This window comes from Lemur catta, chromosome 1 (genome assembly GCF_020740605.2).
Source record: "Lemur catta isolate mLemCat1 chromosome 1, mLemCat1.pri, whole genome shotgun sequence".
Taxonomy (NCBI): Eukaryota; Metazoa; Chordata; class Mammalia; order Primates; family Lemuridae; genus Lemur; species Lemur catta.
In genome coordinates this window covers 95,156,333-95,179,921 of record NC_059128.1, presented here as the reverse complement: position 1 = coordinate 95,179,921, position 23,589 = coordinate 95,156,333, and the positions used below count along the sequence as shown (strand labels likewise).

Sequence of the window (23,589 nt, the reverse complement as noted above, 5' to 3'; positions counted from 1 at the left end):
CGGGCAAGGCATTGGGCTGGGAATGGAGCCTCAGATGGGGTGTGGAGCTGGCCTTAGCTAGAGCCAAAGGGGCCAGGAGACCCGGCACTGGCCAGAGCTCAGCAGCCGGTAGCATATCAGTAACCAGGCTGGCTGGAGGAGGGAGGGAGTGAATGGGCACGGCAGTGTCCAGAAGCAGAAGGCCATGGGAACGTGGGAACAGCGAGGGTGAAGGCTCAGGACCAGGGGAGGGGGAGCCGTGGGAGCCAGAGTCTCCCGATGGTGGGACCTCAGGGATACTTCACTCTCCTAACCAGCTTTTCCCCCCTACATAGTTCCTGGGAACTGTCCAGGCCAGAGCCCTGTGGCATATTGCTAGACACCTTCCCCCAACACCAGGATTTCCCCTCTCCAGTGTCCCCGGCCCTCCTGTTACTAAAGTAGGCGTGCCCCCCAGGCTGTCTTACTCTTCAAAATGTATTTATTGCTGCTTGCAAAAGAAACAGAATTTACAAAAGGGCTCTCTTTTACTGTTCTCCCTCATGGCTTCTTTTCTCACTCAGCCCCTGAAATAACAGGGGGTCTTTGTGGGCAAAGCATTGATGCAAGAGGCTCCAGTGTTTTACTAGGAAGCTCCGATTAAGGACGTAGACATTCTCCTAGAGCCACCTCTAAATGGGACCTAAGCAAGCACAAGGAGAAGGGGCAGGGGAGTGGGGAGGTAGGTGCTGCCACCCCACCCCAACCCCAGCTGGTAACAATTTGGGGTCAGGGGGTGCCTGGGAGCATAGAGAAGCCAGAACAAAGCAAACTGTTCCCATGGACAACTAAGTCTCTGCAGGAAAATTTAGAGTTTTTTTTTTAATTTAAATTTAGATTCTTAAGTGTATCTCCCTATCAAATGTCATTGTCAGATTCATCCCTTTTCCCAAACCCATATGTAGATTCTTCAGTGCTCTCTCAGCACTGTGCTGCCTGCCAATTTCAGTATAAGACCGTTAGTCTTTAGCTAAGTCTTTGGTTAAAGTGTTAGCCAGGGCAGAGCCCTGCAGCACAACATGAGAGACTGTCCTCCTGGTGACTTTGCTAATCAGGTCTTTATCAATCCACCCAATTATCTGTTCTACAGCCCATATCTCTCCCTGCTCACATGGTATCAGGAGGGACTGAAAAGGCTCTCTGAGAACCAAAAAGCCCTTGGAAGTGGAGAGCTCTTTATTACAGTACAAGAGGAAGATGGAATCAGTGCTGTGTCCCCGGCCCCCGAAGACTGTGACTCCCTGTGCACACTGCATCTGAGTGGCTGCATGCTAGCACCAATCTCAGCAACCGGCTCATAGACCCAGAGATCTAATGCCCCTCCCCGACCCTGAGACAGACAGACAGACGGACACAGCACACAGACGCGCCTCAGCGAGGGGCCACGTACCACGTCCTCCTCGTCCACAGCAGCCTCGTGCTCCAGGAGCAGCCGCACGGCCTGCTCATGCCCCGCGCCTGCGGCCCAGTGCAGGGCCACCCTGCCCACCTGCAGGACACAGAGCACACCCATCAGGCATCGCTGTCCCCTGGCTGCCTGGCCTACCTCCCACCCCCTCCCTGCCAGGGCAGCTGGTCTGCAGGCTGGAAGGGCCTTTGCTGTCTCCGGTGAACAGCTGGCTGGGGACCCAGCTCCACTCTTGCCCCCTGCTCCTCCCCAACACAGCAGCAGCTCCGAAACAAATGCAGTGAAACAGAGTGACTGGATCCATCTGTCCCTCACCTCAAACTCTTTCATGGCTTCCCACGGTTCTTGGGACAAACTCCTAACTCAGGGCCACCTGCTCCTCGAAAATGCCACTTCCTCAAACCCCCCTCAATCCCCTCCACAGCTCTTAGGACAACTTATCACAGGGAGAATGAACCGCTTGTGACAAGTTCTTGCTTAATGTCTGTCCTCCTCATCTGCCAGTCTCTGGCTCATGACCTTTGACCCCTGCCCTCCTGGCTCTCACCTTTGTTCCTTGGGTGTACCTTTCAGATGGGTCACAGAGGTTAAGAGTTTGACCTCTGGAATCGCCCAAGCCTGGCTTGGAATCCTGACCCTGACCTTGGACAAGGCCCCGACCACTCTAAGCCTCAGAGCCCTGGAGACAACGCAGACACAGAGGACAGAGGCTGAGCCTCCCTCCAAGTTAACACATGCAAATGTGTCTGTCTCCAGCCCAATGCAGTGTCCCCTCTGTGTGGTGGCATTAGCATGGCACTATCCCAGGTGCCCTGGATTTGGAGGAGCCCATTACGCACGTGGTTTCTGGCCCTGACGTTCACCCTCCTCCCGATCAGCTCCTGCATCCTCCCAATGTCGTTCCGGCGGGCGGCCTCGTGGAGCTGCCTCTCCAGAGGAAGCACTGGGGAGAGAAAAGGGGGTACGGGATGAGGGTGAGGGTGCCCCACACTATATCACACGGGCGCTGCAGAGGGGAGAGGTGAGCAGCCCTTCTCTGCCCCTGAACATTTCCCCGGGAGGGGGGCTTCCACCTAGGAATGGGGGGAAAGGGGCATGGCTCTCCCCGCTCTCGAGGTCAGGGGCCTCCCCAGACTGGCTGCTCTTCCTTACCAACTCACCCACATCCACATGGCCAGGATGTGGCAAAACCCTGAGGGTGGGCAAGACCATCCACAGCAGCCCAGGTGTGTGCCCCTCATGCCCCTCGGGGTGCCCATCATCCAGTTTTCATGTCCCAGTGGAGCCAGTAACTACCTTCTTCACAGCTCTCGGTGTAGAAGACAGACAGGATTTACTGAGCCACCTACAGTGTGCCAGCCCCAGGCAAGGCCGGAGGCACGGTTACGTCACTTGTGCGCCTTCCATCTCCTCGTTCCCCCACCTCTTCTCCTTCATCCCTGCATCCTAAGCAGTTCACCTCCCTACTCTGAGCCTCGCCCCCATCACTGCACCTTTATCTCAGAGAGTCTCACACTAAGGGAACCTCAGAGCTCCCCCTGCCAAACCCCATCACAGGCAGCTGCAGGCTCAGGGTCTTTCTGCAGGTGAGTGTCTGGCCAGGAGGACCCAGGCCTGGTGACATGGTCTAAGACTCATCCCACCAGACCCCCGTGCTGCCACCATCCTGACTGCTCTTGACTGTGAGCATGTCTGGTCTCCTCGGCTAGACCGTAAGGTCCTTGGGGGAACTGGTCACACCTGAACCTTGCTGATCCGAAACAGATGACAGCAGTCCCAAAGCTGGGCACAGGGAGGAATCCACAAACCTCTCCTATGAGTGACACTAATAATCCCCAGACTAATGGATACCTGTCCCTCCTCCAGAAGGGCTCAGACATACTAGCACAAAGGACAAATATTTCCTGGCCCTTTGCACAGTCATTACAGGGCAGGTAATCCTGCAGTTTTATAGCTGCCAAACCCACATCCTGCATGTTTGGTCCAGTGTGAATGTCTGGACCCAGCCCCTTTGTATATCCAGGGACAGGTAACCAGTGTCTTGGCAGGGAAGGCTAGGATGCACTTGGTAACAGACAGGCCTGCCATGCAGTTTGTTTTTCTAGATAGATTCCACACAGCTTTCCAGATGTGGAAGAGTACCTCATGGATATGACCTGTGGACCTCACATCTGCTACCCTAGGGCAATCACATGGTCCTGGGTTCAACTCTGGCTGAACTACTTCCTGGCTGTGTCATTTAGAATACTTGATTAGCCAGTGCCTCAGTTTTCTCATCTACAAAATCGGGATGTGAGCTGCCCTGCAGTGCCATTATAAGAAATAAGATATGAAAAGCCCCTAGCACAGTCTCTGGCACATAGCGCCCATACCACCACCAATATCATCATCATCATCATCATCACTATCATTCCTCCAAGGCAAAGTGTCAGAGAATAAATTCTGGAGGCCAAAACTCTGGAGGTGGTAGGGCCTCCTTCATTTAGGGCCCCTGAGCCAGTGAAGCCCCAACCAAGGAAAACATACTCCCTTCTCACCCCCCTGCATTGTTTTTCTCCATATGCTATGGCACATGCTATATTTACATATTTGTTAGGTTTATTGTCTGCTTATCCCATTCCAATATAAGCCCGTGAGGTGGGGGATTTTTGTCTGATTTGTTAACTACTATATATCCAGATTCAGGCCATGGCACATATTTGTTGAATGCATGAGTGATACACGACTCACGAACTCTCTCCAGAGGCCGCAAACTATAAGATGCTACCCCAATTAAGATTCATTAGTCCCCTAGAAAACCAAAATATAAGCTCAGGTCAAAGGCAGGAAAGAGGCTCCAAGGGATAGGCAGCTTCACGTCAATACTTCAGAGAAGGAGGGTGCTCAGGAGAAAGACTACCTTCTGAGTGTGGTCCCCATCCATGGCTCCAGCCTCACCCTGTCCCAAAGGGGTCTGCCTACCGTGCAGGTGAAAAGGGGCCCTTCTCAACATAACAGGCTTTAGAAGAGCCCCTCTCAGAACCAAAGCATCTCAGTTGAGCACTATGTCTTGAGCTTTTCTTTCATAATCCAGGTTTGGAAAAAGCTGTGGCTTCAGGTGTGAGTTTACAGAGGCTTGAGTTCTAGTACCTGCTCTGCCAATTTCCAGTAGGGGGATCCTAGGCTACTCACACCCCCTTGGGGGGAGGGTGAAGAAAAGGATCTGGATGAATCCCTTCCCGCTCTGGCACCCTCTATCTTAGCTAAAGCTCACAGGGAATGGCCTGGTTTGTGTTGGCAAACAGCCAAGAGTCTCAACGGAGAGCCAGCAGACACTGCACAGAGCCAGGCCAGAGAAGGTCAAGTTAGAATGAAATCCAGTCCAGTCTCATCTCTTCCATTCATCTCCCCCATGCACCCTCTCTCTGGCCACATCCAGTACCCACTGCGGTCTCTGGTCGCTTTGGCCCATGCTGTGTCCTTTGCCCAGAATTCCCTTCCACACACCCCAATGTGCCATTGTTACACACTTCGCAGGCCCACTCAGGGGATCTCTGCCCCAGGCAGAGCCACATACTCCCTTTGACACAATTAGCACTTGATCCAGCCCTCCATCCCCAACACCGTTTCTCAGCTAAGTGGATAGTTTACTTTGCATTTTGGACACTGTAGGTCTCACAGGAGCCCAATGAGCTGCACCATGGGGATTTGGAGAGAGCCCCTGGCTTCAGCTGTCAGGGCTCAGCCAGGGCTGCAGAATTGAGGACTCGCGGTGAGGACAATCCTCCTTCCCTACTCCAAGCCAGTGCCTGCCAAAGCTCCCCCAGGCCGGCGGAGCCCCCCCCACATGCAGCTGCCTGGCCTACCCCAGTTACCTAGCTGCCTGGCCTACCCCCACACGTGCAGCACCCTGCTCTCCTGTGGGTTTGCTTCCCCATCCAACACGTCTCCACTCCCCACCCAGCACCAACATTCGGCGGGAGCTGGGGCCTTCAGCATCCTACCACTGAATGGCTGTGTGACCTTGTGCAACACACTTAACCACCCCGTGCCTCAGCTTTCTCATCTGCAAAATGGAGATAACAATGGGTCTACCCATATGGCTGTAGCGAAGATCAAATGACGTGCCTGTCCTGCCTCAAGGCCTCGTCCCACCTGTGCGTGGGATAAGTACAGTACTCAACGAAGGGTCGCTAGCACCTTTATTATTTGTAGCTAATGTCCCCTCAGCCGCGGCTCCCCGCTCGCCAGGCGGGTGGCGCCCCCGAGTCCCAGATGCGCGGCCAATGAATGTCCCCTCGGCCCGGTGCCACAAAGGAGCCCAAGACCGAGGTGGCCACGCGGACCGCGCCAACCTCACCGTTGGCCGCCCCTGCACGGATGCCGGGGTCCACTCGGCCTCGGCCCGCCCCCCGGCCCCCGGCCCGGCGGCGCGCGCACTCACGGCCGTCGGTCTCCCCCGCCAGCTCCTCCTCCATCCGCCGCGCAGCAGCCCGGCGCGCGCCGATCCCCGGCGCTAGGCGCGCGGCCGCCGGGGCGGGGCGAGGCGGGGGAGCAGAGCGGAGGGGGCGCCGAGCCGGGGGAGGGGGCGCCCGCGCTCCGGACCCCTCGCCCCCGCCTGATCGAGCGCAGCGGCAGCGGCCGCCCGGGTCCCGGACCAGGCTGCAGGTCGCTCCTCCTGCTCCTCCAACCTGCCCTGGGCTCGGCGCCTTCCAGACCCGAGTCCGGGGGGTCGGGGCCACGCCGGGCTCCGCAGGGCCCCCTGGGCGTGTCTCCTTGCCGCGAGCTGCGCGCGAGGTTTGGGCTGGCACATCCCCACTCCACCCCAGGCCCAGAACTCTGGGGGCCTTGGTCCTGCCGCCCCCAGGCGCAGAAAGTCAGTCCCCAAGGACTTGAGCTGGCAAAGTTTGAGGAACCTCAACCCCAGCACATCTGCAAGCACAGGAAGAGATGGTCAGATTGCTTTGTGATCAGAAAAATCAAGTTAAAATGACAATGAGATATCACTTCCACTGATTAGACTGGCAAAAATTAGAAAGCTAGATAATGCCAAATGTCGCTGGAGAATATGGAGCTACCACACACAGCAGGTGGCTGTCATTCTGGAAAACAGTCTGGCAGGAATGAGAGAAATTAACCACAGCGAACCTTAAAATCCAGTTCCTAGATACAGATCCCCGAAATTCCGTTGCGGGCCCATAAAGGGACATGCAGGAGGATGTGTGTTACAGTGTCGTTTTGTGGTTTCGGGATTTGGAGGCAACCTGAGACTCCATCACTGTGAGAGTAGAGAGGTGAAGTGTGGCCTGTGCAGCACTAGAAGCAAGGGACAAAGTGTACTTGTGGCAACGCGTATTTAAGCACCCAGTGCTGGGCAGAAAAAGTAAAACAACCGAATGAGACACGACACCAATCGAAATGTTTAAAATGCACGTACACAAAACAAGGAAGATTGCAAAAATACATCCAGACAAAAAGATGCGCATTAAACACATCAGAATGGGTTGTACTTCAGACCCTTGTGTGATGTCTATGTCTTTGCATTTTAGGCTTTAGGGCATTTTATAGCTTCTTTAAATTTAAGGGTAGTGGGGTCCCAGATATCTCTACCCCAAGTCAAGAAGCCGGCAAAGCCATTATAGGTGTAGTTCCTAGTTCTTTGGGAATGAGAAGAGGAAGAACAGCTTTCAGTCAATAGCCCATAGGGTACAGTTCAGGAAGGCTTCCTGAAGGAAGAGGTATTTGGAATGACCTTTGAAAAATAATAATGATAATAGCTAACAATTAATGAGACCTGAGCCAAGCACCTTGTGTGGGTTATCTCATTTTGTCCCCCAAACCAAACTATGTAATGGGTGCTGTCCTGTTCACTTTATGGGGAGGAACTGAAACACAGAGTGGGCAAATAACTCTCCTCACCTCACACCATGACTGGTGGGCCCAGGGTTCTAACCCAGGTGTCTGATTCTAGAGCCTTGACATGAGCATCTGGCACGTGGACAGGACCTTGATGGAGTCAAAGTGGGCAGACAGCAGAGAGCTGGTCACTCTCCATGCCCCGGCCTCCCAGGTGGATGGGAGCAGAGGTGCAGGGAGCAGCTGCCCAGCTGCCATCCTTGATGTGGCCCTGGCGTCTTATGGGCTTCCTCTAGGAGATCTCCTCAGCCCTCCTCAGCCCTGTGCTCCCACATTCTGCCAGGGATTTTTTATTCTTTATCTCACTTAATCCCTACAACAATTCTGCAAGACAGACATTACTGTACTCATTTAATAGATGGGGAAACCAAGGCTCAGAGAGGGTCAGCAACTTCCTGAAGTCACAGCAACAAGTAAGTGGCAGAGGCTAGACTCAAACTCACTGCACCACACTACCAGTTCAGTCTGGACCAACCTGGCCCATTCCTTCCAACCCCTTCCCATCCTTCAGGTTCAACTCCACAGCATCCCTCCCCCAGCCTCAGCTTCTCAGGAAGCCTTCCCCAGAAGCCACTATAACCAGCTAGTGATCTAGGTTAGTCCCTTCCTCTCTGTGGGCCTCAGGCTCCTCACCTGTAAGACTGGTGAGGTAGAGGCAGGTCTGAGAGACATCCAGCCCAGATGGTCCATGGCTGGACAGAGCACAGTGATCCCTCTCCAACAGGTAGCCAGGGGTTGAGGGGCCCCAGCACTGGCCGCAGGTTTCTCCATAAGGTGTCCCTCCTGGATTTTCTTTGTTCTTACTTCATCTCTTGAGAAATTAGAGTTTGTTGGGATTTTCTTTTTAATACAAAATAGATCTGTGAGACGTTTCCCAGTCTACCTAGTTGATTTCATGTTCTTTTGTTATTTGGGTGACATTCTGTTAGAAAGACAGAATCACAGACCCCACTCCAGACCTACTGAATTAGAATCTGCATTTTAACAAGATCTCTGATGATTCCTGCGCGCACACAAGTATCAGTAGTGCTGCTCTAGTCTGCCCACAGCACTTCATTCCAATCCATTTTTTCAGGCTTTTTTGTCTCTGTTTTCTCCGAGCCGGTCTAATCTCTGTGTATTAGCTACCGTGTCAGTCCTTTATTGGCATTATCTCATTTGTTCCTCCCAACATCCCTGAGAGGTGGATGCTGTTATCAGCCTCATTTGCAGGGAGAAAATCAAGGCCCATCCAAGCACAGAGGGTGAGTCATAGGTCTGAGGTCACAGCCAGTAAGTGGCCAATTCAAACCCAGCATGTGTCCCCAAAGCCAGTGTCACTGGGCCCTAAGCTATACAGCCACTCTCATTGAGGGCAGAGCTGTGGATGCCTGCTTCTGTGCCTGCCCTGCAGGGGATAGGCACAAGCCAGTCTCAGGACATAGTCCATGATGGGCCTTATCACCTCACCGTGGTGCCCACCTTCCCTTCAAAGCCCCCAGGGCCACTTGCTGGGAGTCCGGGGTCTCTGCTGACATTCTGTCCTCAGAGGAGCCCAGATCTCCAGTGCACCCTGGCCTGCTCCTTCTCCTGAAGTGCCTTCCCCAAGGCATGCCCAAACCCTGGGATACAGAGTGGGGACCAGCGACACAGGGAATCACAGCCAAAACCTCAATTTTACATGATGCTTGAGGAAGCAGTGGGAAAGTTGCATTTTTATTAAAACTATCATGGTTATACTAGGGAGTAGGATGCAAAATCCAGTAGGTCACTTTGGACAAGGCCCCAGACTTTTGGGTGTTCACACTGCTCTACCTGGGGGTGTTTGGAAACAAGGCCAGGATGCAGGGCCCATTTTTCACCCCAAATCCCTGACCCTTGCATTATGTCTGTACACACACATACACACTATAGTGACCCTCATGTCATGCTCAAAGCAGACAATACTCAGCTCCACATACATGCTGCCCACATCCCCTTGGCATCAGGGACATGTGGAGGCAAGGGACAGGAAGGACATGTAATTCAGAGACCGGAAGCGTTGTCAGGATGGAGAGAGAGAGCCCTAAGAACACAGCACAGGAGCTTGGGGCGGGGAATGAGGAGTGGCTCCCGACCTGTGCTTACCAGGAGCGAGGGCTGCATGAGTGTGTGTGACAGAGGGAAAGGACTGACATTAACAGTGATTAGAAATAATGAGGTCATTTCTGAAGGATAGCAAAATAATATTAATAAAAATAATGAGGAAATATTGAAATGAGTAGAAACGGATGGGAAACGTGGTTTGACTATGGAAAAGTAATGTCAATTATAGTCATTTATATCCTCTGCATATCATTTTACTCTGTCAACTCTGTGCCTTAGTAATGATGCATATCAAATGTCATTATTTTTCATCTTCCAGGAATGGGGAAAAAAACAGTAAAATTAAGCTTGTGAAAGTTCCTCCAGCAGGATGAAACTCCTCTGTCCTGCCTCAGGGCCTTTGCACTTGCTATTTCTCCCTGCTTGGACCATCTTTTCCCCACCATTTCCCCATGGCTGGCTCCTTGTCATGTTTTGAGACTAGCCTAAGTGTCAATGTCCCAGTGTTAATTGTGCCACCTCATCCTCTCTGTCTCTCTCACAGTAGCCTATCTTTCCTCCAGAGCACGGCCATAATTTGTAAGTCTGTGACCCTCAAATAACAATGGGTCCATCTGTTCCCACTCAGAGTTTATCATCCTGTCATTTCATACTCAAAAGAAACACAAGTCTGGTTCTAAAAGCCTTAAAAAATAATGCAAGCCATTATTTTTAAAGTGGTAAGGTATTCAGGAAAGTTCAGACACAGTGAAGCTTCCCAAAAACCCTCTTTCAACATCCCTTTCCCCAAAGGCCCATTCATCCCAACAGGGCCCCATTCTCCTCTCCAATCTCCTTCTCTGCCTCTCTAACCAGACTCTCTCTTTGCCACACCCAAATGTCCTCTGCCCAGCCTCAGTTTTCATACACAGTAATTTCATCTGCTCAATCCTCCTGCCACCAGATCTCCCCCATCACCTCACAGCCCTCCTGGGTGCAGCCTGTCACCTCCTTCAGAGGTTCTAGAGACGCACAGTTCAATGCTTGTGAACAGGCCCTGTGAATATCTATTAGTTTAGTTGCCTATCTACCTCCCCCACTTCCCTTTAAGCACTTTTGTTCACCATTAAATCACCAGAGAAGAAGGAGGGAGGGAGGGATAATGACATGGACAGTGGAGACAACATGACTCCCCAAGTTGATGGGGGGTCTGATCGTGCAGGCAACATTTGGATGGAGTCCAGATGACCCTAGATTTTACTCCTAGCTCTGCCTTTGCTGGGATTGGGGGCTGATCTCTCAGATGGCCTGTGACCATGGAACTCCTGCCAGTCCCAAAGAACGGCTTAGAATGGCCTGAGGTCTGGACTGTGGGGCCTCCGGCTGGGGTGAAAGATCAGGACAAAAGATGATTTCTTTTCCCCTAATATTTCATTTTGAAAAGTTTCAAACCTACAGAAAAGTTGAAAGAATAGCACCACATATTAATATTCTGCCACATTTGCCTTATCTAAGAGAAATGAGTTTTGTAAAATAATTTTATTATGAAAAATTTCAGGCCGGGTACGGTGATGCACGCCTGTAGTCTCAGCTACTTGGGAGGCTGAGGCAGGAGGATCGCTTGAGACCAGGAGTTGGAGGCTGCAGTGAGCTATGATCAAGCCACTGCACTCCAGCCTGGGCAACAGAGCAAGACCCTTTCTCTAAAACAAAAAAGAAAAAAGAAAATTTCAAATATACACAAAGGTGGAGAGAATAATATAATAAACCCCATATACTTATCACCCAGCTTTAGCAATTAATAATCCATGGCTAACTTTCTCCTCCTCCTGAATTATTTTGAAGTAAATTCATAAATATAATTTTATCCATAAATGTCAGTATGTATCTCCACAAATAAAACCTCTTTCAAGACCGGGAGCAGTGGCTCGCACACCCGTAATCCTAGCACTCTGGGAGGCCGACGTGGGAGGATCTCTTGAGCTCATGAGTTTGAGACGAGCCTGAGCAAGAGTGAGACCCCATCCCTACAAAAAATAGAAAAATTAGCCAGGTGTGATGATGCGTGCCTGTAGTCCCGGCTACTTGGGAGGCTGAGGCAGGAGGATCGCTTGATCCCAGGAGTTTGAGGTTGCAAAAAAAAACAAACCCTCCTTTAATAATGTAACCTCATTACTATTTTTACACCTAAAATTAACAATAATTTCTGAATGTCATAAAATATCCAGTCAGTATTCAACTTTCCCCAATGGTCATATGTAAGTATGTATGTATATATGTATATATGTGTACTACAGTTTTTCCAAATCAGAATCTCAATAAGCTCCATATATTAAAATTGTTGGTTTGTTTCTTCAGTCTTTTTTTTTTTTTTTTGAGACAAAGTGTCACTCAGTTGCCGGGGCTAGAGTGCCATGGTGTCATCCTAGCTCACAGCAACCTCAAACTCTTGGGATCAAACAATCCTTCTGCCTCAGCCTCCCAAGTAGCTGGGACTACAGCCATGCGCCACCATGTCCAGCTAATTTTTATATTTTTAGTAAAGATGGGGTCTTGCTCTTGCTCAGGCTGGTCTCAAACTCCTGATCTCAAGTGATCCTCCTGCCTCAGCCTCCCACAGTGATAGGATTACAGGCATGAGCCATCACGCCAGACCTTAAGTCTTTTTTAATCCACATACATCTCTCTCTCTCTCTCTTTCTCTCTCTCTCTCTCCTAATTTATTTGTTGAAGACACTGACTCATTTGTCCTGTAGAGATGCCCACAATCTAGATTTTGCTGATCATTTCCCCACAGTATCGTTTAACATGTTCCTTTGCCTCCTGTATTTCCTATAAATTGGTATATTGATCAAAAGACTTAAGAGTTTTGGCAAGATTGCTTTCATAGCAGTGGAGTGTACTTCCACTAGATGGTGTATAATGTCTCCCTTTGCGTGATGTTAGCAGCCATTAATGGTTTCCTAAATCCATTTATTAAACCAGCGTTTGAAAACTGGTGATGTTCTATTTCTATCATTCCGTCTCAATTTATTAGCTGGCACATTTGTAAAAAGTGAAACCTCCCCCTCAGCTATTTGATTACTCCAAGGTACAGTTTATATTGGAAAGGCATCCTTTCCTTTTATAGTGTTCTCCTCTATTCTCCAGTTTTCCCAAACAATGAGATGGCTTCCAAGCATCCTATGAAGTGATCAGTGTGGCATTAGTTTCGTTTTACTATCCCTCTACAGTAGGGATTCTATCATAGTCAGTGTATTTTACCCATTGATGTTATTTTCTGTATTGAAGCTCAAATTGTGTCATTTTGGCCAAGTTGGCTCCTGAACCCTTTGCCTCAACCATAGTAGTCTTTGATAGCTTCCCTGCTTCTGATATGACAAGATACTCCAGAGTCGTCTGGTACATTTCCAGCACCAGACCCAGAATCAGCCAAATTGAGGAAATCAGACATTTCATACTTCATAACCTAATAACAAGTGATTCAGAGTGGCATATTTGGGTAGATGGATTGTGAGTATTTTGTTCCTTGTCTGTATTTTAAAATTTATTTGGTAATGAACACACATTATTAATAAGACAAGAAGTAAAAAATTTGTTTTAAAATTCTCTTAAGAAAAAGGCCAATAATCATAAAGAAAAATGAGCTAAAGAATAGACTGCGCTCAGAAAAAAAAAGGAAACAGCTCTGAAACATATAAAAAGATAACAAATTTTGCTTGTAATTGTAGAAATGCAAACTAAATGACACGTAATTAGTAAGTTTGGCAGTTGATATTTCTGACACTTCACTTTGACACTTCTTGTTTTATTTTTATTGTGAAGGTATTATACATCTTCAGTCTTTCAAGCACATGGTTTGGCTTGTGATTATCTTCCAAATTTTTTTTGAGCAATTTTTGTGCAACCACGGATAAGTCAGAAATTCGTGTTATTTTTGAATATGAGTTCTGTTGTGGAACCAGTGCAGCACTGGAAATATCAATGATGTGTTTGGGAAGGATGTGGCTAATGAATGCACAGTATGTCGATGGTTTGTGAAGTTCCATTCTGGTGATTTTAATCTTGGAAATGAGCCACGTGTATGACCTGAGACCAAGGTGGGTCATGAGCTGAAAACTGTAGTGGAAGCGAATCCATCTTAACCTGTGAGTGAATTAGAAGTAAGGTTTGACATTACTATTCCAACAATGTTGGACAATTTGAAACAAATGGGCAAGGTAAAGAAGTTGGATAGATGGGTTTCACGTGCATTAAACGAGTGTCAGAAGAGAAATCATCTCGAAGCTTGCCTTTCTTTGCTGTCACCACATAAAGGCAAACCATTTCTATACCGTATTGTTACATGATTGGTCAACAGAGACAGGCCAATCCTCTTCCAAGACAATGCTCCATCACCTATCGCAGAAACAATGGTGCTCAAACTACAGAAGCTGGACTTGGAAACTCTCTGTCATCCACTGTACCAGACTTCACACCAACTGACTACCACTTCTTCCAGGCTTTGGACCACTTCTTGCAAGAAAAAATATTCAGTTCTTAACAAGCTGTGGAAAACGCCTTTCGAGATTTCAATGCCACTCGCTCTCCAGGCTTCTTCGCTGCTGGCATAAACGAGCTACTGTTAAGATGGCAAAACTGTGTCAATAGGTTAGGTGCAAGCTTTGATTAATCTTACTACGTGGTTTGAGATATAATAAACTACATTTTTTATTTGAAATTGGACATTTCATAGTTAATGACTTAATATCTATTTAGGCTAGGCCTTTCCTAACAACAACAACAAAAAGATACACACACATACAGAGAGTGGTAAAATATTTGTTGGTCTTGCACCAGCACGTGGGACCCAGACCAGCACTGGTCACCTCTCTGCTTAGAGCATCAGCTGTGTGAGGTGAGGGAGGCCTGGAGTGCCTGGGGGTGGGACAGGGTGGTAGGAGGTTCTGGCCAAGTGGTGTCTGGAGTGGCTAGTGGGCAGCCCTTGAAGAGGTGCCCAAACAGAGAGGCCAGTTTGATTACAGGTGGGAGGGAGCATCCTCCTGAACAGTTGCTCACCCAAAGCGGGGTAATGAGCAGCAGGAGCACAGGCTGGGAGACCTAAGCTCCAGTCCAGGTCTACGCTGCACAGCTGTGTGACCCTGGACAACTCTCCCCCTCTCTCCATGGAAATAGGCCTGATGGTCTTCTAGGTCCCTACCCACTCAAGCCTTATATGGAGGTGATGAATAATCCATTAGCAGGAGAAAGCGTTAACGACCTAAAGGCAGGCAGGCCAGATTATTTTCAGGGCCCCAGGCACCCTCTAAGCTCACAGACTCGGACCTCACCCCCATCTCCCAGCACTTGCGTGCCCATGTCTTCCCCAGTCCTAACTCTGCCACTCTCTAGCTATGTCACTAAGTCTCTCTGACACTCAATTTCTTCATCTGTAGAGGAAGATACTTCTTTATAGGGTTATTTCAAAATGCCTAGAGTAGTTCGGGGCACACAGCGGGCGCCCTAGTATGCTGGTGGTTATTATCCTCGGGCTCTCCACCTGCCCCCTGTACTATCGCATTTAATCATTGTGACAACCAGGCAAATGCTCCATTTTACAGAGGAGGCAAGTGAGGCTCAGAGAGATTAATACTTCGCCCTGGGACACACAGCAAGCAGTGGAGAATTGACAGTGGCATCCAGGTGTGACTCTCTGCAAAGGCGAACTCCGCAGTGGTGCCCACGGCGCTGGACCCCGCGCTGGGTCCCGGGCGAGGCCGCGGCCCCAGGTGAGGTTCAAGGACGTCCGGCCGGCCGGCAACCGGGCCTCACTCCGGAGGGGGTGGGCACTCCGCCTCCAGGGGGCGACTCTCTGGCTGGGAAGGAAAGCGATTTGAGGAAAAGCCTCAGAAAACAGCGCAAGCGTGTACCCGGGCGGGGAACACGCAGGCGAGCACGTCCCGCTCCGCGGGGCCCGACTGCTGGGCGCTGGGCGTCCCCCGGACCCTCCCGGGAGTGGGCGGAGCCCGCGGGCCCCGCTGCTGTTCCGGTCGTCGGCACGCGGGGGAGCCAGAGCCGGCCGGGAGCCGCCGCGGATCGTACCGTAGCTCCCCGCGGCGGGCGCACTCGTGATCTGTCCCCACCACGGGCTCGACGCTGACGGAGGCCACCTGAGGTGGGCTGGGTCCGCCGGTGACGGAGGAGGCTTTGCGCGGAAAAGCGGGGTGCCCACCGCTCTGAGTCCCTCCCAGCTGGCTCCTCCGCGCCGGGCTCCCTGCTGTGCTGTTTTTGAGGCTTTCCCCCAAATCGCCGGCGAGGGTTCCCGAAGGCCAGGCTAAGGGCTTGGACCACGGGGGCGGCGGAGGGGGAGGAGGCGCGCGGCGAGGGTGTTAGTAACTGTGGGATGAACTATTCACTTATTCCCGCTGCCTCGGGCCTTTGTAATGAGGGAAAAGATGGAATAACTTCATTCACACAGAGTTTGGGAATTACTATAGGTTCCTATGAGAGGAACGTGCATTTTTAAAAGCTGCCAGAAGCGGGCAATGCTTAACCCAGATGGGTGAACTTCTAAAGGCCTAATTTTTGAGACTGTGACAGGCGGATGGGAGAGCGGTGTTTGCCTGGAGAAGGGACGGGATGACCTGGCGTTCCTGGGTTGAGGGGTGAGGCAGCGTCCGTCTCTAGATCCCAGAGCAGGGGCAGGGTGCAGCCTGCTGTGAAAGCCCAATGCACCCGGGGACGCAGGGTCCGGGTCCCAGGCCTCTGTAGGAAGGTGGCACAGCCATATGCAGTGTCCTCAGCAGTGCCCACCGCCCAAGGCTCTGCCAGCGTGGCTCAGGGCGGGGGACAGGAGTTTGGTGTTGGGGGAGACCTGGGGAAGCAAGGCAAAGAGAAAGGGAAAAGGGAAGGCCTCAGTTTTCTTATCAGAAAGGTGGGAATAATACTACTACTTAATGCAAAGGGCTGTTGTGAGAATTCAATGAATTGGTGTTCCAGAAAGTGCTCTGCAACAGTACAAAGGCTAGGCAGGAAGCCTCTTCTGTGGAGGCCTCCCCGATTGCTCCATACCCAAAACGCAGCTCTTTCCTGGGGGTTCCCAGAGCCCCCGGTCCGGTTTTCAGTGCCAGCTCCGGCCTTTCTGGAGGTAACTTTGTTTTGCAGCTGTCACCCCTGCTTCACCCTCCTACAGTACTGTCCCCACCCCAATCCCTGCCTGACTGTGAACATTTTTCCAAGGCAGACATGGCGGCTAATTCATCCCTGTATTCATTAAAAAATAAAGGCTAGTAAGACTTGGCAAAACGAATTCATCTAAAAAATAATAAACCTGTAAAACCAGACAGCAAAGTTATGAAAACAAAGAGCAGTGGAGGGGGAAATGGGACCAGATATTGAAACAATTTGACAGTAGCTATCAGAATTTTTTAAAAATGGCAATACCCTTTATGCCAACAACTCCATTTCTAAGAATCTTTACTACAGAAATAATAGCAGCAGTAATTGGGCAAAGATAAATGTGCAAAGATATCTGCTGAAGTATTTTTTGTAACTGTAGCAAACAACTGGAAACGAACCAAAGGTCCATCAATAGGGGCTAGCGAAACAGATTGTGAAACAAATTGTGGTGCAGCCATACAATGCAATGCTGAGCAGTTGTTAAAAAGAAATGAGTGAGTCTCTTTAAATGCTGAGGTAGGAAGAATCTCTAAGAGATAGCAAGAGTCAGAACAGGAAGTACAGTATGAGTCCACTTCTTTAAAAATATTCTCCAGCCATTGCCTTCCAACCTTAATCTATCAAATTTCCCTTCCCTGTCCCAGGATGACAATCTGGCAGATACTGTGCTTTGCAATCTCTTTAGGATATTAGAAGTCTGGTTCAACCCAATTTAAAATTCCAAGCTCTTTGCATCTTCAAAATACATATAGGATAGATATATATCATGTTATTTTAATTTGTTTATTTCTCATCACAGCCCTCTGAAGTAGGTACTATGATTATCATTGACATTTTACAGATAAGGAAATTGTGGTATAAAGAGGTTAAACAATTTCCCCTTAGACACAGAGATTATAAATGGTAGAGCAAGGGTCTATGCTCTTAACCACTGTGTTGTCACCTAAGCTCATAGGACCTCAAATGGGACTTTTCCTTGTCTTAGAATTTCAGCTGGCATACTATGTATCATTAACTAGATACGCTAGAATTCATTTAGCCATTGCCCTAATGATAGACATAAATAGTACTTTGAACCGTCTGCTATTAGAAATAGTGCTGTGATTAAACTTCTTTGCTTGGGCGTTTTTATGCATTTGTGCAAATATTTCAGTAGGTTAGATTCACAGAAGTGCAATTGTTGGGCCAAAGGGTAAATTTAAATTTGGATAGCTGTTCTAGATACCTATTGCTATATAACAAACTACCCCAAAATTCAGTGCTTAAAACAACCATTTTATTTTGTTCATGATTTTGTGGTTCAGGAATTTGGGAAGGGCTCAGCTGGATGGTTCAGCTCTGATTCTCTTCCAAGATGGCTCTGTCACTCACATGACTGGGCCTCAGTGCTCCTTGACCACTCTGTCAATATGTGGTGTCATATCCTCCAGGGCTTTCCCACATGATTTGGCCTTTTCACAGCATGTGAATGTCAGATAATACAGTTTAGGTAACCAGGTAGTTGGTTTCCAAGAGGCAGGAAATGGAACCTGCTGGGCAATATATGGGACACACTTGGAACTGGGACAGTATCGCTTTGGCTGTATTTTATTGACCAGGGAACTCATGGTCCATCCCACATTCAAGGAAAGGGAACATAGATCCCACATTTCCATGGAAGGCATGTCAAAGAATTTGTGACCACCTTTAATCTAATCCACCATAATAGCTGTTTCCAAATTGCCCTCCAAAATGTTGGTCAATTTACATTCCCACCAACAATGTAGAAGATTGTCTTTCTTCACACCCTCACCAACACTATACATTGTAAAACATTTTAATTTGTGCCAATCTGGCAGTTGACAATGGTGCTGTATTTCATTGTTATTTTGTTATGCATTTCTTTAATTATGAGTGAAGGTGAGCGTCTTTTCATGTATTTACTGTTCATTTAAAAAAAATTTTAAGCCGGCTTGACGGTCTGCACCTGTAATCCCAGCTACTCAGGAGGCTGAGGCAGGAGGATCACTTGAGCCCAGGAGTTCGAGACCAGCCTGGACGATTATAGCAAGACTCTGTTGCAAAAAAAAAAGAAAACAAATTTTTTCCTTGTGAATTGTCTGTTTATATACTTTGCCCATTTTTAAATTTGGTTGCCCCTTTCTTTCACATTGATTTGTAAAATGTATATATTAAGGAGATTAGCCCTTTGTCTGATTTTATAAAATATGTTGCAAATAGTTTTCCACAGTGTGTGGCCTTTTGACTTGGTTTTTTGATAATTTTCTTAATTCAGACTTTTAATTTTTACATGTTCAAATTATCAGTCTTTTGCTTTAAGATTTCTGGATTTTGTGTGGTGTGTTCCTTTCTTTTTTCAGAATTTTCCTGCTAGTCTCAAATGCTTACTTTTCCAGATGAAGATTAATATCATTTTCCAAGCCTCCCTCCTCAAATCCTATTGGTGTTTTGATTGAAATTGCTTTCAGTTTATAGATCCATTAGAGAAAATGCACAACCTTACAACTGGAGGACAAGCCTGGGCCTTGCATCGTTTGAGTCTTCTGTCCCATAGGATGTTGAGGCTTAGTGAGGGGGTGGTGACGCCATCTCGGAGCCCCCAGCATCCTGGACACCTGGAGAGAAGGAGCCCAAGACTGCTCCAAAGGCAGCCCTGGGGTTAGACAGGCCCTGCAACGCCCTGTCCCTGGGAAGCCAAGGCTTGGCCAGGAAGGCCTAGAACATGGCCTCTGAGCCTGTAACTCCTGGGTCTTCTGCTGCAGGGTGAGTCCAGGACTCCTTGGAGGAAACATTCCTGGGAGGCCCAGGAGAGCCAGACGTGCCCTCAAAGAGCTGATTCATGAGGTAGGAGATTTCACAGAGCGGCGCCTTGTTGGAAAGACCATTGACCAAGCACAGTGACACATTTGCCAAGGAAAATCCTGCTGGTCTCAAAGGCACAGCCTGGGGGAGAGGCAGAGACCTGCTGCAGGAACCACAGGAATGGGAGGCTGCTGTGGGCACAGCCCTTCAGGCTCAACTTCCTTCCCAGCCGGGGCTCTGCTTGCTGGCTTCTCTCCAAGCCTGGCACCCCAGTCGGCAGCATCTACCCACTCCTTCCTCAGGCAGGGTGCCTTAAAGTACCCAGCGAGACTGAATGGGCATTCTTTTATTCAGCAATTATTTACTGAGTGTCTACTATGTGCCAGTCAGTGTTCTAAGTACTTGGGGTGCAGCAGAGAATAAAAGACCAAAATTCCTGCCCTCCTGGAGCTTAGAGACAATAAAAATAACCACAATAGATATGCAAGTATGTTAGGAGATAAATGCCATGGAAAAAAATTAGGGCAGGGTAAGAGGACTTGGGAGTTGGGCGTGGGGATGTCGAAATTCCCTAAGAAGGCACCTGTGCTGGGGACCTTCCCTTTGCCCTCCAGATCCCCAGGGAAGGCTGACCTGAAGGACTGTGTCCGGGCTCTGGCTGGGTTCTGCCAGTGGGGAGCCTTGCAGGAGAGCTGAGATGGTGGTGTTTGTCCCCTTGTCTCCCTCCCTGCAGGTCACAGCCCCTGTCAGGTGGCCTTCTCCCACAACTCTCTCCTTTCTGGTTCCACCAGCCATGGCTTTACCTGCCCCTCCCTCGCCCTTCCTGCCCGGCCTGGGAGTAGCAGAGGCCTGTGCTACTAGGCAGGGGCACTGCGCTTTCCCTTGGGGTTTCCTTACATCCTATCCACACCTTTGTAAATAGTCCTTGAATAACGCTAATTTGAGTGCTGTATTCTGCAGGAATGCTGAGAAATGTAGTGACATTTGAACAGACTAGAAGGCAGCAGAGTGGTTTGCCATGAGATACCTGAGGGAAGAGTGTTCTGTGCAGAGGGAAGCGTCAGTGCAAAGGCCTGGAGGGGGCGGGTGTGCCTGACCTGTTTGAAGAAAAGCAAGAAAGCAGGAGAGGCTGGTGCAGAGTGAGGGGGAGAGAGGAGTGGGAAATAGCATCAAAGAGCTGTGTGTTGGGAGGTGGGGGCTTGGCTTTTGCTCTGAGTGAAGGTGGGGGGCTGGGGGCCTCTGGAGGGCTTTGAACCAAGGGGTGACGTGACCTTTAACACCATCTCTCTGGCTGCTGTGTTGAGAAGACTATGGGTCAAGGGTGGAAGCAGGGAGGCTGGTGAGGGGGAGGTTCAGAGGGCAGTGGGGAAGGAATGCAAAGAGGCTGGGTTGTGATGCGGCAAGGGTGGCTTCAAGGCTTCCCTGAATCCACCCAGCCTGGCCCTCAAATCCTGACCCTCTGGGTGCTGTGTGTGCACATGTCTAGCCGCTGGGGCTGTGCACTGCAGGCCCGTCTCCTCTGGCAGGCCTAGAGGTCTGCCAGCCTCTTCCAGGAGGGGTCCTTGAGCAAGTCGAAGCCCCCTCTACTTGGTGCCATCTGGTCACTGGTTGAGGTGGGGGAGTGAAGTCAGCCCCTGGGGCGCTGGGAAGGGAGGCTATGCCTGATCATCAGAGGCAGCCCCAGGAACTGAGTGTTCCTGTACAGTGACCTGTTTTCTGGGGCACTCCCAGACCCATGCCCTTTAGTCCGGGTCCCGTGGGTCAGCCAGACCTCAATGTGACCAGCTTCCTCTTCCACCGCTCGCTTGGCTCTCGGGCTCCAGCCCTCTCTGGGGGTAGCTGAGGCCACCAGTGAAGAGCCTGCTCAGGGGAGGCCCAGCCCTCTTTGTCAGGGCCTTCAGCAGCCCCTGCCCCATGGTCTTTCAGAATCCCGGTTTGGAGGGCCTCCTCCCACGGCATCCTGCCTGGGGCCCCTTGGCTGGACTCTCCCTGCCCCAGCCCCTGAATTCAGGCTGTGAGCTCCTTCCAGACCAGCTGGGCCTGCACGGACAGCAGCACGGCCACCCAGCGCTTTCCCCGAGCTGGCTGGGTGCTGAGCTCTCCGCTGGCCCATCCTGTCAGGCCTGCTGGGTCCGTCCAGTACGGAGGGCTGGCTGTAAGAGTGGGCTCTGGGGTACCAGCTCAGCCGCTTGTCTGCATGTGACGTTGTCCAGTCACCTAACTTCTCCAAGCCTCCACATCTTCATCTGACCTTGTGGTGTCCCTAGCACTTTAGAGGCCCTATGTGTACTTGCTGAGTAAGTTAATGTATGCCATGCGCTTAACCCAGCTCCTGAGTACGTGCTCATAAAAGTCAGCTGTTTAAATCGTCCCATCTGCAGATGAAGAAACTGAGACTCGGAAATGTAGCCTGTCTGAGGCCTCAGGGCTGGGAAATGCTAGAGCCCCAACCCAGCAGCTCTCCTCTCCTTGCCTCTCCCCTGCCTCGGGGAGGCCAGCACAGGGGTGTGAGCCCAGCAGCAGGGGTGAATGGAGAAGCTGGGAACTTATGCACTCTGAGAACCCCTGAGAGGAGAGGAGGCTCCTGTCACCATGGGAGGTGCCAAGATGAATTAAACACAGTCTCAGCCCCCAAGGGGCTGCCAGGCAGGAGCAGCACCTATCCCTACATAGAGGATCGAGGAAGCCTCCTCGGGTGGCATCGGGGTTCCCAGTACACAATTGGCTCATTGATTGAAAAAAAAAAAGGGTCACAAGAAATGGTGATCACAGAAGCTGAATTTTTAAACACCAGTCCAAGTTTCAAATATTCTGTCCCATTGTTATAAAATATCAAGTGCCCCAAAGAATCCAATATTGTGGCAGCTAAATGACCTCTCACAGCCAGATGGGTCACAAAAATCTATGTTACCCCATAGTCTTGAGCTTGACTTGGGGAAACAGAGTCCCTATTATGCTGGGCACACAGATGCCAGCTGCCCTGAGCCTCATGGGTGTGTGCACGTCCATGCAGTCACAAATGCTAGCCAAGGCAAAGGGCCACCCACTCTCAGGCTATTAGATGATTTGGTGGCTTGAGTTAGTGCCACCTCCCTTTCCCAGCAAGGGTCCTAACACCGGTGCTGGGCACTGTGAGGTCTGTTGGGGCCTTTTGAATCCTCAGAAAAAACACACTCTTGCCTTCAAGTTTCTTGTCAGCCTGAAGGGCAAGGCCAGGTCTAAGTGACACCGAGTTGCAGCTAGGGTGTCTGTGTCTAGGGCTGCTGTCCTCAGATGCGGCGGCTTGGCCCCCTCAGCATCTTGCTGCAGATCTGTCTTTCACGTAAGTCCTGCCAGGACTTTTGGTTTCGGTTTCTAAGAGCAGAAATGAGTCCTGCACTTTCCCTCTGCTGCCCTCCACACTCCTCCTCCTCCTCTGCTTCCTTCCTTCCTTCCTTCTCCCACCCTGGTAGGAGATGCACCCCCCCACCATGGGAGGGAAAAAGGGGAAGAACGGAAGGGATGGGGGGGGTAGGAAGGAAGTTGCCACTCCATTTTCAGTGCTGGGTGACCACTCACAGTTGTGCAAATTGTGCACTGCACAACTCTAGAGGATGCCAGTCCCCTGGACATCACCAAATGTGCACAGTTACTAGTGCACTTTTCAGGCAGATGGCAGTAAAGTGTCCTGAGAAGAAACAGTCTGAAGCTCTCCAAGTGGGATGAGAGGATGGAGTGTCTTTCAGCTCTAATCTCCCAGAAGCCCCAAGCTAGACCCTGTCCCACCAGCCACCTCACCCTCAGCCCTTGTGCTCTAAGGCGCTTGTCCCTGTTTGCTCAACTTCCCAGCTGACCTAGAGCCCCAGTGAGAGACTTTGGCAATCACCACCTGTAAGACCATATGTGGACCTCAAGCAGGTCTCTTTCCTTTCTGGGCCTCAGTTTCCCCATGTGTAATGTGTAGAGTGGACAAATAGTCTCTAAGGGGCGATCCAGATTTAACATCTGAGTTTGCGCTGAGGGTGCCTGGGGCGCAGATGATTAGAGTTGGGCTCAAGCCTCAGGGTCCCCCTTACTCTGAAGGAGGGAGGTTGTAGGTTGTCATTTCCCTGACTGAGAGCAGGGCTCAGAGAGGATTCTTGTGTTGGAGAAAGACGGTGGACGCTCCATGAAGTGGTCCAGAGGGGCAGGTCCCCTAACCTCTCTAAACCTCAATTTGCTCCCCGGTGAAAAGGGGGTGATGATACTCACCTTCCAGGTAGCTGTGAGGATTGAAGGGAGTATTA

At 50.3% G+C, this 23,589-nt stretch overlaps 1 protein-coding gene across 1 annotated transcript in view; it reads right to left on the bottom strand.

Moving 5' to 3' along the window:
• ANKDD1A (ankyrin repeat and death domain containing 1A) overlaps positions 1 to 5,883 on the bottom strand; it is a 36,002-nt gene extending 30,119 nt beyond the window's left edge. The window contains exons 1-3 of the mRNA XM_045540927.1: positions 5,850 to 5,883; positions 2,266 to 2,369; positions 1,379 to 1,507 (exon numbers count right to left, since the gene is read on the bottom strand). Of these exons, the coding sequence (XP_045396883.1) occupies positions 1,379 to 1,507; positions 2,266 to 2,369; positions 5,850 to 5,883 (267 nt within the window). The remainder of the gene's footprint in view (positions 1 to 1,378; positions 1,508 to 2,265; positions 2,370 to 5,849) is intronic.
• Positions 5,884 to 23,589: the final 17,706 nt, after the last annotated feature.